We start from the raw sequence: 18775 nt of genomic DNA, 5'->3' as shown, positions 1-18775 counted from the left end.
GGTTCTGCCTAGCAAGTCCCAGAACCATCCAGAGTTTAGTGAATTCCAGAGCCTTAACTCTGATGCTCACTTCCCAACCTTGGTCTGATACTGAACTCAATCACTTTGTGTGGACTGCAACCCAAGCAGCTCCTGGTGGCTGTGTTTGCCCCTGGTTCTTTACTATTTGTGAGCAGCAGGTGAGGAACAGCATTAGTCAGCCCCTCCAGCATTTGCATTAGGAAATTGTCACCAAGGCAGTCTACAAACTTCCTGGATGGCTTGCACAATGATGACCTTTCAGCAGGGGATTAAAATCCCCTGTGAGGGCCACAGCCAGATCAGGAAACTTCTTCTGGTTTTTAGAGGAAGCCTTACCCACTTCATCCCATTGGTCAGCAGTGAATCTGACTGCCACAACATCCCTAGCATTACTTTCTTTCTGATCATGACCCAGAAGCTCCCAAAAGACGTATCTCTGGTTGCATCCTGATGTTCTGTGCAATCAAGGAGCTGCTTTCTTGTAGAGCACAGCCCCCTTGCACCCTTTTTCCCCGCCTATCTTCCCAGCCTCCACCCATCCATGGCAGCGTGCCAGGCATGCGTGCTGTCCCACCAAGTCTATGGCATTCTGATTGTGTCATAGACCTGTGACTGCACTTGAACTTCCAATTTTTCTTGTTTGATGTCTCTGTGCATCAGTATAGAGACATTTGAGGTAAGCCTCTGAACATTCTTCCTTCAGAGCAAGAACATGCAGGTCTCACTACTAGCTTTCTCCCCATGCATTCTTCCTGCATTTGCAACATTTGCACCCTTTGCTCACTTAGGTCCCCATCATTGAAGTTAGTCTAAAGTCTTCCTCATTGAATTAGCAAGTCTGTTCATGAAGGTGTTCCTCACTCTGTTGGTCAGGTGGATTCTTTATTTTCCCATGGACCACCTTCATCAGCAAGCAAGGCTTCATGATCAAGAAGCCAAGAGTCTCACTAGTGACACCACCTGAGCCTGATAGCATCTGCTTGAGCCAGTCCTCTTCCAGACTGGAAAGATCAAGTCCATAGGCCACAGCATCGGGTGCCTGTGCATTCTTGCTCCAAGAGGGGGCAAAGCACCTCTCATCTGCTCAGGGTCTCTCTGCTTGTATCACTGTTGCCCACATGGATGAGCAGCGAGAAGTAGCATCTGAAAGGCTAGGTGAGACTCAGCCATTTCTCCATGCCATCATGGATTTGGAGTCTGGGCAATCAGCAAACCTCCCTAAACAATCAGTCTGGCTGGCAGGTTGGCCTGTGTCCCATAGAAGAGGGAATCATCAGCTACCATCACTTGTCACTTTCTTATCCAGTAACCTGTGATGTCTGGTCCAAAATCCTCCCTGACAGCATTTGGTCCTTCTCTGTCACCAGGACTCTGAACTGAGGTGAAGAGCTGCAGGTAGAAGGGGAGACTTCTCTCACTGCCAGAAGTAGCAAGCTTGCAGCTCCCCCTCTTCTGGGAATTCATGCTTTCTTCCTGCCCTTGTGTTGCCTCAGTCATACCTTCCTTCTTGCCTGCATGGGAGCTAGACACATTTAGCTTCCCTTTATATCCCTGCATGCCAGGTGTTTTGTTACATGCCATCTGTTTGCACCTCCTGGTTGCTAATGGTCCCTAGATACAAGATAAATAGGAAGCTAGAAGGAAGTCTGCTCTGCCCCTGTGTGAGATTTCCACCTTGGCAGACAGAACCTCTCATGCTGCTGGCTGGTTCCTGGCTTCCCTTGCTCGTGATTGGCAGTGCTCTCCTCCCATGCTGCAGTCCAAAAGTACTTCTGCCATCCAGCTCTTTGTGAAGCAGAAGGGACTGAGTAAATTACATACAGATATTGTACAACACTCTTGGGCCCAGAGAACCTAAGAGGGACAGGTAACTTCATGGATGGGATTACGATACTGCTCCATTCTACATACAGTGTTTACAAGCCATATCTCAAAGTGCTTTATTAAAGTATTTTGCCATTCTTTTACACGCCTACCACTAAGAGACTGCAGAATACCTTCTTTTTGACTTGTTAGAACTTTTGTGCACAGATTTGGAAAAGCACAGGTTTATTTTCTGCTGTGAGGATCTCTGGATGGTAACCTATTAATTGCACAAGGCTGGTATGTTTGGCCAGTGATTGATGAATAAAGTTTATTTACTACTTTTAAGTCTATCAGAATTGATGTGGTGATATGCTATTCTTCTCATCTATGCAGGTACCAGTGATAGCGATATTGGGTTCAGGAGGTGGATTTCGTGCCATGGTAGGGTTTGCTGGAGTCATGAAAGCACTTTATGAATCAGGAATTTTAGACTGTGCGACTTACATCGCTGGTCTCTCAGGATCCACGTGGTAAGGGTTTTCTCTTTTGTTTTTCTTCAGTTTTTCTTCAGGAAGTTCAAGAACAAATTTTCATGAGAGCTGACTTAATTCTAAGGTTGTAATTCACAGCAAATTTTACATATACACTATCAGTATGGAAAAGACATACGGAGACAGCTGTCTTGCAGCATAGCAGGTCAGTGGAGCAAGTCTGCTGGTGGTTTTAGAATGCTTTGAAGGGCGAAGACAGCTCAGTCTCCAGGTGATCTTCCTAGGAGCTTTGATAGCAGGAGTGGGTGAAAAGAGGTGCTACACATATGCAGCCACGTTTCTGTATCAACGCCAATGCTGTATGTACTAGGACTGTGTAACTGATTCTTTCATCTTGATAACAAAAAATGAAGAATTCAAGCCATTGGTATAAATCCAAAATATTTTTTGTGTTGCTTTATTTTCCTGATTAAATGAAAAAAAAAAAATTCCTTGTGACTTGAAGATGATGATTCATTCAACCCAAAATGGATTATATCCTTTTGGGGCACTTTTTAGAGATTCTGAAAATTACTGAAAGATCTTTTGCTCCATTTTAGACTGAGTAGTCCCCTTCTTGGTGGATTTACTAGGGATGTCTAGGGCCTGTTTGCTGATTCTTTCTTAGCATAAGGAGATTTGAGCAGATGTATTTCAGCTTGTAGGAAAGAATACCGACTGACTGTCATGCTGCAGGGCATGCTGCTATGGATTGCGTTGTATCACTCCTATTGTCACTGTTTAATTTAGAAATTACATCGTTTTTTAAAATAGTTTGTTAGATAGAAGAAAAGATCTTCCAAGATGTCTCGATTAGAATGCCCTAATCAGGTAGTTACGATGTTCTCCTGTCTGACTGAATGAAATCTTCAGCCCATTAACAAGAACAACATCACCAGGAGAAAATCAGAGTGACTTCACTGTGTGAAAGGCACTCTCTGGGTGTTATGAGCTCAGGGCTTTAGAGGCAGCAGAATGCTTTGAACCCCAGTATTATGTCTGCCTCAACCACTCTTCTGAATGAGAGGGTTTCTATTCTCCCTGCCTAGTGCTATGAACCTGCAGCCCTTTGTCTTCTTGGCTTTTATAAAAATTGTCCCAAATTACACTTATTACAAATGTTGAAACTATTTGTTTTGATGTTTCTTAAATGAAATGATGTAACATATTTAAAAGCTGTTATGGCTGGTTTTCATCAACCATAGACAGCTGACAAATTCATTCCAAATTTCTTAACTGTTTGGACTCCTTAACACTACATTTTTTTCATTAAGTGAAAAATTGCAGACTTTTTTTGTCTAACTTTAAAACTTGGTTTTAATGTCAATGGATCAGGTTGCAGTAGAGGATGTTACATCTTAAGAAAATTTTGAACTTTTCAAGGGAGTATCCCAAATGTCACAAAATACAATTTTATCATAACCAGGTTTTTTTTATGTACTGGTTTGAATACTGGAGCTGCATCTGAATCCAGTTTAGGGCCACCTAGAAAGGTGTTGACAAACTGGATTAATTCTATCAGAGTACCACCTAAGCAATTAGGGGACTGAAGCACATGAGAAAGTGAGGCAGCTGCATTTGTTCAGCCTTGAGGAGTAGGCAAGGGTAGTGGTGATGAGAGATCTTACTGTTATCTTCAGCTACCTAATGGGTAACTGTAAAGAAAACAGACTTTTTTTGGAGACTCACAGAGAAAGGACAAGGGGTAATGTCCAATAGTTACAGAAAGATAAATTTGATTAGCTATTAGGAAAATTATTTTGCAGTGGGAGTGGTCAAGCATTGGAATGTATTGCCGCATCCTTACTTGACTGGGCTGGGTAAGGTGTCGTCCTCTTTCTATCTGATTCAGTGAATACTTCATTTGAAAGTAGAACTTGAATGAACAAAGCCCTGAGCAACCTGATCTGACTTTTGAGTTGACTCTACATTGAGCAGGAGGTGGGAACAGAGACCTCGAGGTTCCTTCCAGTCTAAATTACAAGATTATATGAATATCTCATTTCTTCGAGAGTAAGGGATGAAGACTTTTTTTGGAATAGCTAAATATAAATGAGCAGGGAATCTGCCTGGGATGAGTTTTATCCCCTGGTTTAACTCTAAGGAAGCACATGAATTTTGGTTCCACATGTTCTAAGGAAATACTCTAACCCCAGAGTTGTTAACTTTTGAAATAGGTAATGATCTGTTCTATTCCTTGTGTGGTTTTTTTTCAATTATTTTTCACTTGTGTGAAGCTTGCTTCCCCCCTCTTATACTAGATAGAAAGCTTTCAGAATTCCAGAAGGTTTTGAAATGCCAAAAGTGTTTTATGAACTAGAGTAAGTTTCTCATACAGATTGAACTATAAAAGATGGGCATCCCTGGAACCTGGGTTTTCTATCACTGGGGGGGGGCAGATTTATCACTGTCTACTGAGAGACCTGGATGTACTTTTGTCAAATTGCAAAAAGTGGAAGATATCATTTGGCTGGATGAAGAACAATTGAATAGTGCAATGCAGTGTGAAAAATCTTCACTGTGTTTCTAGGGAATGGTATGTAGTCCATGTTCTCAAAAGACATCAGTCAGCTGGCCATGAGGTCCTTTTTTGGGAAAATCTGGGTGTGAATACGTAGTTGATCTAATGTAAACCTATAAAATTTGTATTAAAATAGCAAGATTATCTGAACTGATTCAGTCAGGAACATATGTTGGAAATGGTTGTATTTAAACAAATTTGCTTCTGCTGTCTTGGTGATGTCACCTATTCAGACTTTCCTTGCTTGATGAATAAATAAATTGACATTTTGGCACTCCCTTTCTTTTCTTTTTTCCCATGCAGTCTATTACTTGGGAATAATGCTCTTTTCTTTTTTTTTTTTTCTGAAGGGTGGAGAATTCCTTTCCTGCAGAGAGGGGCAGGTTTTTGCTTGTTCAACTCAGATGCACGCCTAACCTTGGAGCGATGCATTTACCTCCCTGATTGTTTCTGTCATCTTGCTTCAACCTTGTACTGAATTCTTCATCCTGCATTTTCCTTTCTCTGCTCACATGGAAGCTTGCTGCTGTGTTTGTTCCACCCATGAGCTGACATGCATGCTAAGCTTTAGAGACTGCGCAAGGACTAATGGATCAAGTTCTTATATCATGCATGTGACAGGGTTCATGATGCTGTTAAGTAAATTGCTGGGCAGCGACCTCAGGGCCAAGCTTACACAGTGTGTATCTCACAGCTATGCAGAATTATGCCTGCAGTATGGTATGTATACCTGAGCCAGCTAATTGCATAAATAATAGTGAAATGAGCATCTGGTAGATTAGGACGGCCTATCTTGAGTCTTCACCGATAGCGTTACTTAAGCCAACTAAGTGGAAACCACAGTTGTTTGCATGTGTGTCTAAACTTCATTTTGAGTAAACAAAACTTCAGTTTCCAGAGTTACTCAGTGACAAAATCCTGATAGACCTCTTCTGAAATCTCAGACTCAATTAAATCTCTGCACAGGTTTTGGTTGTTGTGCTTCATCTTATTATGAAAACATCTAGATCCTGGAAAGCATGCCATATACTAAATATGTTAGGAATTTCTGACTAGTAATAATAATGAACTGAAGAGCGACAGAGAGGGGCACACCTTAGAGTGAAAGAACTGCATGTGTATACTTACAGGACCTCTAGTCTGCCAAATTTAGGTTCGCTATGACAACTTGAGAAGCTGTTTTTTCAGCTTATGATGATTCTGTCCATTGTCCCTTAAACAGATAAATGAGGAACGCTTTAATCTTTTACATCATACACATTATGGAAATGTATGTTGAGTGTTTGATTGTATGCTTACATTTAGAACAAATTGTTTAGTTTTCTATACCCTGAGAAAAAAGAAATGACAATTTACTTTATAAATGGTGAGTAAATTAATCTGATTTAATCAGTAATTGTATCAAATTATTTTGAGCTTATTATATGTTTCAGGCAGCTGACATTGAACCAGGCATTGATACTTACAGAGCCTATTTTCCATTGCAGGTATATGTCAACTTTGTATTCACACCCGGATTTTCCAGAAAAAGGACCAAAGGAGATTAATCAAGAATTGATGAACTCTGTGAGTCACAACCCACTTCTGCTGCTCACTCCTCAGAAAGTCAAACGCTACATTGAAGCACTGTGGAATAAGAAGAGCTCAGGCCAGCCTGTCACCTTCACAGATATCTTTGGAATGCTAATAGGTGAAACACTTATCCATAATGTGAGTTCATTTTTTTTATGATTATTAGAGTTGTGAAACTATTGCGTAATAACTGCTGTTACTATTTTTTTGAAATTACCTTGGTAGCATTTAACAAAGCATGTTTAGCAATAGTAATATTTAAAGTTATAGCTGAACAGATACTGGATAGGAAACTTATAAAATGCCTTCCTTGCTCTGGGACATGTTTCTGAATGGTACTCATTTCTTTAAGAGCTAGGAAAACATCATGCATTCACGTGCAACAGAAATTAACTCAGCTGCTGGGTACTTGCAGCAAGCTCTTAACATTGTGTATCATCCATTAAAATTACTGCGTAAGCAATTTCAACAAAAAATTACAAAATGGTATAACCTCTTTATGCACATTTTGCTATAAGAAAAGCACCATTTGCTTAACAAAATATTAATTTCAAGGTGAAAGGTCCACATCTCTTATTTATTATTACTTGTTTTTCTGAAAAAAGAGGCAATAGGAGGGCTTTATACTGTTGTATTTTATTATTGACAAATCCTAATTCACTGAATCAGGCACACAGACTTCAGGTTCAAATGAGTCAGGTGAGCAGAATTTGATCTTATCTTAAGATTGAAATGTGTTAATAGATTCACAGACTTGTTTTATGCACTTGCATCTTTAATGAGTATACATTGCCGTTAGGTTTTAAACACTCTAAAATACTGAAAAACAGGCAACACAGCTTTTAGTAACTGTGATATATAGGGTGAGTTTCTGACAATGAAGGGATGTTAATGATCCTGTGAGGCTGGTTAGAAGTCCCCGTTTACTAAGGAGTTAAAACAAATGCACAAATGTTTAGCTTAAATCTGAACCTGACACAGTCAGCAAAAAATTGAAATAAGGCTCTTGGTTATTCACAGATAACACATCTTAGTACTATTATGTCATAATGACTTTCAGCCTTTCTTGATTGCAGACTCCAGAATATTTTCTGGGGGAGATGCAGATCCTTGGTTAGCAAATGTAAGCCTCTTAATAGTCCATTTACTTAATTATCTTTGCTGACTTTTCAGAAACAGCACACATTGAAAAACGTTACATGATTATTAATGGCGGTTCTGCCTAAGAGGTTTTTCCTTGTTTTCATCTTTTACAGTAGCAGAGGGAAAGAACTTGCTTTGTGCAGCAATACTGTTTTCGGTTTTGGCCATGTTATTTTGGATTCTATAACACATTCTTATTTCGTCTTCCTATCATGTCTTCTCCCACTCCTTCCCTCCTGAATTGTGCATTTAAAAGGTAGTGAAGCAGATTACTTCCTTTTACAAATTCTTCTGTTCTGTTTTTCTTGGAAGTAACTGAGTTTGCCCATTTTCCTTCTCTTTGAGGATTTCAGAGAAATGAGTAGTCTCCCAAATATCAGCAAGCCTTTATAGGATCCATTTGGACATAATGTCTTTCTTTTCATGCAGAGAATGGACACCACTTTGAGCAACATGAAAGAGAAAATCAATAATGCCCGGTGTGCTCTCCCACTCTTTACATGTCTCCATGTCAAACCAGATGTCTCAGAGCTGATGTTTGCAGGTATGTTTTCAATCTGTGTATGGAGTCACTTGTGAAAAGAAGAGAGAAGTGCGTGGCTGAAAAAAAGCCTATTTTTTTAATACTTCTGAGAATAATTGTGTCCTGCAACTTGGTACATGTTGAAATTATTAGTCTTATGGCAAGGATTAGGAAAGAATTTGGTATGATATGAAACATTCTTTGGGGCTTAACAAAATTCACATTGTTATGAATTGAATACAGGGAGATTTTAATTTATAAAAGGAATAGGAAGTTGTGATGTTGAAGGATAATACCAAACAGGCACATCATAAGGACAGTTCTGATGGGTTTCAAAAGGTGATAGGGAAATGGACACATTTGTGTTCAGCGGCTTCTGGGAATCTGACAGTAGAGTCTGATAACATGAAGTTACTCCGGGATAAGTGTTCACATACTTAGGTAGGTGGATATTTATTCGACTGGTGCAGTATTTGCACCAAGGTTACAGGGTTGTGGAGAACAGGCATCAAATGGACATATTTGTCATGGCATACCATGGATCTGAGCCTTTTCTTGGCTTTTAAGATGCATCTTTTCCTGTCCATGGAAAGACAAACACACTGTATTTTAGGTCAACGGCCTTTTATTTCTCCATCATTCTTGGGTTTGGAGACTTATTCTTAGACCATTTTGTAAATGTTAATTTTTATTTTTTTACCTGAAAGTAAGTCTAACACAATAACAACCTCTTTAGGTTTCTGTGAAATGTTAAGTGGTGGCCAAGTTTTGTTCTCTATATGTTACAAAAAATGATTTCCTGCCAATTGAAAAGCATATTGCTTATCCATGAAGTAGCTAAGTACATTGCAGGAGTCAAGACAAAAAGAAAGCTGATGTTTCTCCAACAGCAGAAAGCTGCTTAACATTAGTATATCAAACAGGTAAAGGGAAATGTCTTCGGTCATACAGGATTATTCCTCTTTCTAAGAAGAGTGAAATTAGAATTGAACAAACAAATCAAATATACTCCCTTGTTTTTACTTCTTGCACAGTGTAAAGTACTGTTGGTAACACAAAAGGGGCTTTTGCTTTTATTTATTCCATAGGTTTTAATCCCATCTAGTAGCCTCGATTGAGAGTGGGTCCAATTGTCCTAGATGCTGTACAAAGAAAAGGATATGTATATCTATATAGTTACATGTAAGACTGAGAAGGGAAACACCAAGTGGCTTGCCCTAGGTTTATGAGTCAGACATTGTATCCACATTTCCTAAAAAGATTATTTGGAAAAGTTGCTGTCAAAACTTTGTTCATAATGGAAAATGAGATTGTAAATGAGGTTAAATTTTTCATGGGAGAGTGTCTACTTGCCTCCTTAGGAACCTGAAACCTTTTTGTTTGAAAATAAAAGTATTTTGTTTTTTGATGAGCTTCTATTTTCTGAGACATTTTATTTGGGTAACTTATTTACCATTTTAAAAAAAAAATTATCTTCAGTTAATGATGGCCTTCTCCAAGCAAGACCAGAAGCACCTGAAGGCTGGTCTAATTTCTCTAGCCTTAGCAATTAGCCTAAAAAATGTATTGCTGCTGCCAATAGATCTTATTTTTGCTTTTTTGAGGCTATCATCTATATCATTATATAGGATGCTAGATCTCGATCATTTCTATTGTAAGCTTTTTTTCTTCTTTTAGAACTGAACAGCTATTCTTGATGTGAAATATATAGTAAGTTTTGAACAGAAATATTTATACTTTCTTATTTACTAGATTATAGCTGTAGGTGAGATCATTCATGTTGTTTCAAGTTGAAATGCATTAATTATATCGGATAACATTCCTTCTGGGAGTGATGGTGCAAGATTTCATGCAGCTGCTAATAGCTTTCATGCCCCAGGCTCTGCATGTTTTCTCTACCAATAGCATTTCTGACCCAGGTGGTGCCGGCCATACCCAAAACTGCAGTAATCATTTTAACTGAACATAATTACAGTGATTTAGTTAGGGCTTTTTTTATTATTATGATAGCTTCTTTAATGATAAGAAATTACATTAAGATACTGATATCCAGTGTTAAAGAGGGGAGTGGAATTTAATGTTTGGCTTTGGTATTGCGTGCTTCCATCCCCTAACAGCCTTGTTCACCAGCTTTGCTGCTGCTGCAATGCCAGACCAGTGAAAATTTGGATTTTGGGGTATTGCTCTTGGAAGTCCTTACAGTAAACTTATGTCTGTGAGAGGGTGAGTGTGTGAGTTGCTCCATACGAGTAAGTGCTACAGAATTCATTGGGGAAGCAGGGCTGCCTTGGGATGTGGATTCATAGCACTTGGATCCCAGGCTCCAGGTTTCAGAGCAAACCTTCAGTCGGTGCTCAGTTAGCCATGTTCATCACTCATGCTGGATTGGGTATGTGGTTTTGATCTGCCCACGTGCAGCAAGGCTGGACTGTGAAGTGAATCTGGTCTCGGTGTGTGCCTACAGTCCATGCATTTATGTGCCCAATCCTGAATCTGCCAAATGCTTAATGTTGGCAAAATACTACCTTTCTGTCTTCCCTCCTGAGAACAGGAAAAATCTGTTACATCTTCGGCTGGTATGAAGCAATGTAGAGTTATGATCTAACTTACATCAGGGCCACATCCAAAATGCAGTGAACACAGCTGAGAGGTTTGACTTTAGTACATTTTAGATTAAGCCACAGCCAAGGAACTAACCCAGTTTACTGGGATATAAACACTAAGTATTTCTCTTGGTATAGAGTTCTTGTCTCTTGGGACATTCAAGTCCTGCTCATTTAAATGGCCACTGTCTCAAGGAGCTTCTGGAATGGCAGAAGCTAATGCTGAAGCCCTTAAAATTAAAGGCAGAAGTCTTACTTCCCTAAGCAGGATATGTGATTTAAGAAATCATCTTCTTCAGTGCAAATACAAAAATGAAAGTGGATTATCACAGATTAAATTAATTCTAATTCTAAATTTAGTTTTGCTGTCAACATGGTTCTGAATACATAACCTGCCAATTCCTGTTTATATATCTAAAGGGAAATACCATTAAATTCCTGGATTGGGTCTTCAAAGGAATTTTCTTCTGTTCCAATAAATGTGAAAATTTGTGGGTGGTTTATTTGGAAAATGGGATGTTGTATTTGACTTAGCATAAATAAATGTTGCCCCACGAAACAAAGCTCTCAGCAGTCATGATTAAATCTTTCTTTTTCAGGACGAGTGGTTAAACCTTATGCTTAACATTTCAACAGAAACACTAATATCTTGAGGAGTGGATGACATCCTGTGACTTGTGGGGCTTTTTCAAAGCTGTTTCTTTTGCCTTTCTATTTCAGAATTATTTCTACTTTGTTTACAGAAGCCGTCAAATCAATCACTCCTAAAAATATGGAACATAAAATGGATGAATGGGTGAAATACTAAAAATGTAGGGTATTTTTTGTTTGTATTGCTCCTTTTTTGAAATGAATTCTCTGATGTAAGCAATTCCACTGGTATCAAAGAAAATATTTCAAAATCAGCTAAAATCCATTTTCAAAAAAGGCATACATCATAGAATGTAAATTACTTCTGAAATTTTCTGCTAAGATCAAAAAGTGCATTTGAACATTCTATTCCATATTTTTATTGAGCTCTCTATTCAATAAAATGGCATGTACTTTTAAAAATGTATTTTGCATCGTTTGGTATTAATAAGTTTATCAGCTGCCTCTCAGCTTTGCCTTTTCATATTGGATTTCACTAGAAACTTTAGGTTTTGGTGGAATCCAAATGCCTCTCCTAGAATCATTCATAACTTTTGTCATATTAAATATCTTTTCTGCCACCTTTGTCACTGTCCTCCACATTTTTGGTAGGATCACAGTGAAAGAAAAGAAACTTGGAACTTAGACCCACGTTGCATTTCATGTGAGAGGGAATCATGTTGAAGCATGAGATGAAAACCAGATGTCATTTTGTTTTTCTCATTTGTGATCGCTACTTTTAAACTTCTATTTTTACTACCTGATATTTTTTCACTGAAGTTTGTTGTGATAAGAGAGAATGAGAATGAGGATTCCTTCTCTGCTGAGACATTAGACTGTCCTTCATTTGAAATAAAAATTTTGCCTTCTGCACAACCTAAGAGATATTCCTGTTGGTTATTTAGCTTCCCATTTAATTAAAATTTCTTTGCTTGGACAGAGGTTTCATTCGTTTATGTATTTTCATCCTGTTTCTATTCAGGTTGAGATTGCTAAAGGACAATTTTGTTTCTTATTTTGCAGACTGGGTGGAATTCAGTCCGTATGAGATTGGTATGGCAAAGTATGGCACTTTTATGTGTCCTGATTTGTTTGGAAGCAAATTTTTTATGGGGACAGTGGTGAAGAAGTATAATGAAAATCCCTTGCATTTCTTGATGGGTGAGTATGTGACAGAAAGAGACTTTAAAATAAAACTAATTTCAGTAGTTCATGGACAAGGGCTTTTAAACACAATCACAAAAGGTGTGAGACAACAAGCAGAGTTCTCCATTTGTTGGAAGACATCCATTTGAAACATTTCACAGACATGGATTGGCATTCCCTGTTTTTTTGTTTCTGGTATGTATATCTGAACTCATGACTTAGCATGTTCTAAAATCAGAGGTGTGTTCAGAGAGCAAGCAACTGCTTAAATAGTGCAGTGTATGGTTTTTTTCTTCTACCAGCCTCCATTCATTGTTTACTTTTTCCCTTTCAGGCGTCTGGGGCAGTGCATTTTCTATATTATTTAACAGAGTGCTTGGCGTCTCCAATTCTCAAAATAAAGGTCCCACCATGGAAGAAGAATTAGGTAATATAAGTAAATAATTCTTCTACTATGCAAAACAACTACTAGCAAGATTCAGTGCACTCTTACTCTTTGGAAGAATGGCACTCTGCTGGTAGTCATTTTAAGAATGTGGAATTCAGGTAACTTTAACTGCTGAAATTGCTAGATAGTAATTTTCTTTCTTTCACTTTTGTTTCTAATCAGTATCAGAGGTACTGAAAGTCACCTGCATATATCTAGCTATTTTCATAAAGTTAAAAGAATCCAACTCCCTTTTTTATGTCATTATGCTAGTTTTTGGACATCAAAAGCTGACAAATACTTGATAGTTACTTGTGTAGTCTCTTGACACTGGACTGTATTATTCAAGGGATTAGTAAAGTAAAACCAAATTTTATTACCTCTGGATTGTTCGATTGTTTCATTCTAACCACAAGTCACCTGTTGGTATCTGATCCTTTGCTTACTAATTTAATGATTTTTGTTTCATTCCTAATGCACAAATGACGTAATGACTGTAAGGAAAGAGTTGTAGCTTGGTTTGAATAGACTTTATTGTGTTTTATTCAAGAATGCAGATGATAATGAAAGGTTTTTTTACACTTTTTTTCCTATTCAGAAGATGGCATTACAGGGAAATATGTAACCAATAAAGAAATTGTACTGGACAGCCAGAATTTTGTGAAGAGCATGGAGAGAAAATGCAGATTGAGTTGATTTTAAAAAAAACAACAAAAAACCGCCAAGCCCCTTAGCTGTTTCTGTCTCCTAATAGATGGTATTCAGCTGTTTGATAATGTACTTATTTATGGATGAAAATGAGACCTGTGCCTCCAGGTTCATATTTCTGATACACCTTATGAGTGTTAGCACCTACTAATGGAGGATCTCTGTCAATAAATTTGATAGTGGAAAAGTCTGTGTCATTGCTTTTTAAGATGTTGAGAGACAGAATGTTATCTCTCGTCTGTGGCTCATTTCACATATAATTTAAAAAATACGCTTTGAAGTTGGATTAGATGTGACAATACTAATGTGACTTGAACCACAGTCTATTAGCAGAGCTGTAGATGTCCCAGTGAAACCTTGGTACCACCAAAGCGAATGGCAAAATGCCAGTGGACATTAGAACAGAAATCACACCTAGAAGCAGTAAATAATAAAGTTTGCATGGGGGTTGCTTTAAAGAGATGGTTTGAGGTCCAAAAATTGCATTTGTTGTTTTTGTTAGCTTCCTTTTTTGGTCACTAATTTTTATTTTGACCTGTCTCCTATGTCATTGCTCAAGAATTTGTACATGTTTGTCTTTGGTGCGTGTTTGTCCATTGATGGTATTTGGTATATTGAGGACCCACTGAGTATTAAAAAGAAAAAGTATTTAAGGAAAAATACATGATGACCAAGCTCTTCTGTTTCTGTGGGGATTTTTACAGTGTTGTATGGAAGTCTAAGAGGGCATAATCCTCAGAAAAAAAGCAACAGTGGTGGTCATCTGTATCCAGTATTCATTACCAAGGGTAATAAAGCTGTGGATTTTCACACTTGGTATTACAGTGACTCTCTCTTCAATCTTCTGTTTCAGCCAGGTGTGCTTATAGGAATTAGATTTAGACTTAAGCAAAAAGTGCAAAGTGTAATTGCCACTGCTTTGATACTGCATTGGGTAGAAATTACAGCATTTGTTGGAAATTACAGCCCAAAGCAGGGGTATGCCACCAGAGACCCACATCCACACTATCCTTCTGTGAGATAAAGTAAATGTTATTTTATTTTCATTTTTTAATGGAAAAAAAACAATTAGTTGATAATATGTTCAAGTTCATTAGGAAACAACCCTCATTCAGTTTATTTTAACTGGCTTCAAATTTCAATTAGAGATGATTCCTAGCATACATTATACTAGGGAATAAAGGGTTTTAGTTTTCAAAAGTCTTCTCTTGGATACAGTTGCATCACTGGACTTCAGTCTCTGTCTCCAGTCTCTGTAGGATATAAGCTTCCAAGATGAGGCTGCTCATAAAACATTGCAAATCTACTGTATTTCAAGAAAGGCTTCCCTCTATAATTAGCAGAAATAATTTTGTCAGCCTATAATCCATTTTCACATGAATTCACCTCCACTACAAACCTTACCTGAGGAGTGGAATGTGCTGCTTTTTCAGCACTCATTTTGGCTTTGAAATAATTCCTTGAGATAGTCATGAAAGGTTAACCATGACTTTGTGGTTGTTTTGGAAACAAAGCTGTTAACCCTAACAAAATGCAGATTTTTGCCAGAGAAGTACACTCATTTCTGTTTTTATTTCTCTCACTTAATGTTATGAGATGAAAACCATAACTGTATTGGCCTTTATTTTTCACACGTACTCCAGTAGAACTTTCATAACCATCTTGGCTTTTGTTTTTCCCCACTATTTCTAAGGGTACCCGTTCATATATGTATGAATGAGATTAAGCGTTCCCCTTTTTTTTTTTTTTTTTTTAAATTAGCAAGTAATTAACAGAAATTAACGTTGTCTTCCTAGTTCACTAGGAGTTATTGAAAGGACAGAAGCTATACATCTAAATTTTAATCAAGGTGAATGAAATGTGTCACATATGTGGTGCAGAGGTGAGTGGTAGGTACTGCTTTAGGATTACATTTTGTTTTCTCAGCCCTTTGGCTAATCTTAGTGCAGGAGCTTTGCAAAATTTGCAGGCTAAAGCCAATATATTCTGATCAGATTCTCAACATAAAGAAGTCCACAGCAGATTGAATCTCTTCAGCTGTATTTTCTATTATGAAGACTATGTTAGTTTTATGACTCAAATTGTTTTGAAATTCTTAGCTGTTCTGATAATTAAATCCTAGCAGTTAAAAGTAATTTTTTATTTCTTTAAACAGAAAATATTAGGCTAAAGCACCTTGTAAGCAATGACAGTTCAGACAGTGAAGATGAATCACAGCATCCAAAAGGTAAGGAAATCCTCACATTTTATTTCATAGTTTACTGTTTTTATCAGCTTTCGCGTTGCATGGTCAAGTTTGTGGATGTTGGTAATTAGCCATAGCTGGTTTTCCTTAGTCTTACCAATAGTCTTTTATAACTGAGAGCTCTGCTCTCATTTATACCAATGATAAAACTTAATTGCCTAGCCCAAGGATCTTAAAGGAGCCAGTGGCTCAGCAAAATAGAGAAATGTTGAACAAGAGATGTCAGGAGGGCCTTTGGCTTGACTTCATGCCTCCTGCTCAAGTTGATGATCAAATGATTCTCTCACACACCTTCAATCTTGGCATCAGCCCAACGGGGCTTCACAGAGGTCCGCAATTTCACATACACCCAAAAATTAGGCTTGCTGAGCCAGTAATGTCCAGAAGTCTGTTGCCAGCAAGCTACTGAGCTCAGAGGTATGTTCGAATTGTTATCAGCCCAGCAAACTAACACTATCCATTGTTTTCAGGGATTCCTTGATCAAATATTAGTTTGTGTTTCCAGCATTCATAGATGTCTTCTAGCACCTTTATAAGTGACATCTGATACAGGAAATTCCTAGTGCTTGGCACAGTGTTTTAAACAATGCCCAAATGCAGTTTCCCAGAAGAGGCACAACCACAAGGGGAACACTGGACAGTGGGAAGAAAAGATCCTATTGAAATTTATCTTTAGGCACCTAAACCACCTGGGGATTTCTGTAATTTTAGTCAGGGTCTCTGTCTCGTCCTAATAATGCTTTCTGTATTTGATGAGGACAACAGTGATTTTCACCTGAAGAAATCGATTATGTTTTTAACAAATAAAGCAAAGATGGGAACTCAGCTCTTTGTAATTTTAGGATCTACAGGAAGAAAAGAAAATCTTGTGTGATGAGACAGTGAATTATGTCATTAGCTCAGTTAAATGATTACTTCTTCATTTGTAAAATGTGAAAAATTACGTGTAAAATAATAGGGAGAGGGTGCTACCACATTTTGTGTTTATTTGCGGATTTCCTGTGTAAGCACTATAGCCAGCACGAAACGCTACATTTCTCTCATAGTTTGTAGCCATAGTGGACAGCCTACAAATCTGTGATTTGTAAAGACTTGGTCATCCCTCTCACTTCTATAGAATATTATTGTACACATGTTGGACCTCTAAACCTTGTGGTGTTTGATGCTTGTTTTCTCTCTGCTTATATAAAAATCAGCTCCTTTACAGCCTGAATTAAAGAGGCACGTTTCAGTGCCAGATTTAAAGTATCAAGCCTGAGCCTGAATTACCTCCTTATACAAAACACCTCAAAAAGTCAAGTTTTGACAGTACAAATGCAAGATGACACCAATCCAAGTTATTTTTACTGCGATGTCTAGCTGTAGACATCTAAGTTTGGACATTTCGTTGCACTCTTTAGTTAATTAAAACCAGATACAGATTGTAGTCTACAGTTTACTGAAAGGATATTTTCAGATATTTTAGAATTCCCATGCTATAGCATTCTCTTTTATGCAGACTGACTTTGCCTTCTTAAGGAAGACTGGATTTCTAGCAGTCAGCAAAGGATGGAGAAGGGTGTCAATACACATCCAGATGAATTAGGTCTACATAGAGCATGGATCTTGGTGACTCAAGTCTGTCCCCTGAGCCCAGGAGAGTTTGCATTTTGGGTGCTAGCACAGATAAAGCCATATCCTCATTGCCCTTGCCACCCAGACTAGTTAAGTCCGGCTCAGGTTATCTAACACATTCCCTATCTATTTTCCTGATGGATACATCCACACTACTGTACTGCAGATGAAAAATTTCATTAGCCTGTGAAGGTAAGAGGATGTTTCTCTCCATTCCTCTGAACATTCAGTCCACGGCTCCTTGAAAGAAGGCTATGACCCAGTTCCTTTTATTTTAATAGGTCCTTTGTTTTAGTAGACCCAGAAATCTTGGGTTTATATGTGCATTAACTGTCTCACCATTGGTTATTTTCATTTTCCTCTACAGGCACTGAAAATGCTGAGGCAAATCAAGAATATCAGAGCAGCAGCCAAGAAAGCTGGGTGCAGCGAATGCTGATGGCTTTGGTGGGTGATAGTGCCCTGTTCAACACCAGGGAAGGGCGTGCTGGGAAAGTGCACAACTTCATGCTGGGATTGAACCTCAACAGCTGTTACCCACTCTCTCCTCTGGCAGACCTTCTTACTCAGGAGTCCGTGGAGGAAGATGAACTAGATGCAGCCGTTGCAGGTTAGGTCAGAGAAAACCTACGTTGCTGCATATTCATTAGTAAAACCAGAAACAGTGTGTTTTCAGTGTGGTAATATCGAACTGTGAGGCTTACTACAGCAGGTACCTGAAGGCAGGAGAACATTTCTGTGGCAGCAGTTGTGAGTATTGATTAGCAGCAGAGGTTATGAGGTGACTGGGTGTCACAGAGGGCACTGCACAGTGACTTCTGTGTGCTGCCTACTTCCCGTGTTCCCTGGCAGAATGTGCAGAACAGTCAGTACCTTTTGGAGGGGAAGTGGCTCTTTGTTTTGAAGGAATTGCTGGCAGAGGTGACCAAGCTGCTTTTGTGTATGGTGCCCTTCATTAAGGCCACTTTCTCACTCTCTTGGACTCCTCCAAAGGGTATCCTGTGTTGTTCCTTTTCTCTTCCTGGTGCTAAGCCTTCTGGTGGAAACAAAACCTTTCCTTGTCCTCAAGGGCAGGACTTCCCTGTTGCAAAAACTTTATAGCTCTTCTGCTGTCTTTGTCTTCCTCTGAAAAACCTGTGGAGGCAACACACTTCTTTAAGTGTAGATCCTTGCTTTGCTGACACCAGGTTCTTCCCAGTGTGACTGATCTGTCAGGTGCATTCACATTTCACATGTGACTGGTGTGTAGATGCATCCACATTTCATATTGGCATAAGCAGGATGCA

The 18775-nt window shown here is 38.5% G+C and overlaps 1 protein-coding gene across 1 annotated transcript in view; it reads left to right on the top strand.

The window, feature by feature from the left end:
* PLA2G4A (phospholipase A2, group IVA (cytosolic, calcium-dependent)) overlaps nucleotides 1–18775 on the top strand; it is a 68595-nt gene that overhangs the window by 40460 nt on the left and 9360 nt on the right. Inside the window, exons 8-14 of the mRNA XM_009330270.1 lie at nucleotides 2221–2357; nucleotides 6366–6588; nucleotides 8023–8137; nucleotides 12373–12510; nucleotides 12830–12922; nucleotides 15786–15857; nucleotides 17857–18099. Coding sequence (XP_009328545.1) covers nucleotides 2221–2357; nucleotides 6366–6588; nucleotides 8023–8137; nucleotides 12373–12510; nucleotides 12830–12922; nucleotides 15786–15857; nucleotides 17857–18099 — 1021 coding nt within the window. The remainder of the gene's footprint in view (nucleotides 1–2220; nucleotides 2358–6365; nucleotides 6589–8022; nucleotides 8138–12372; nucleotides 12511–12829; nucleotides 12923–15785; nucleotides 15858–17856; nucleotides 18100–18775) is intronic.

This window comes from Pygoscelis adeliae, unplaced genomic scaffold, assembly GCF_000699105.1.
Source record: "Pygoscelis adeliae isolate BGI_AS28 unplaced genomic scaffold, ASM69910v1 Scaffold247, whole genome shotgun sequence".
Classification (NCBI taxonomy): Eukaryota; Metazoa; Chordata; class Aves; order Sphenisciformes; family Spheniscidae; genus Pygoscelis; species Pygoscelis adeliae.
This window is presented reverse-complemented; position numbering and strand designations above follow the sequence as displayed.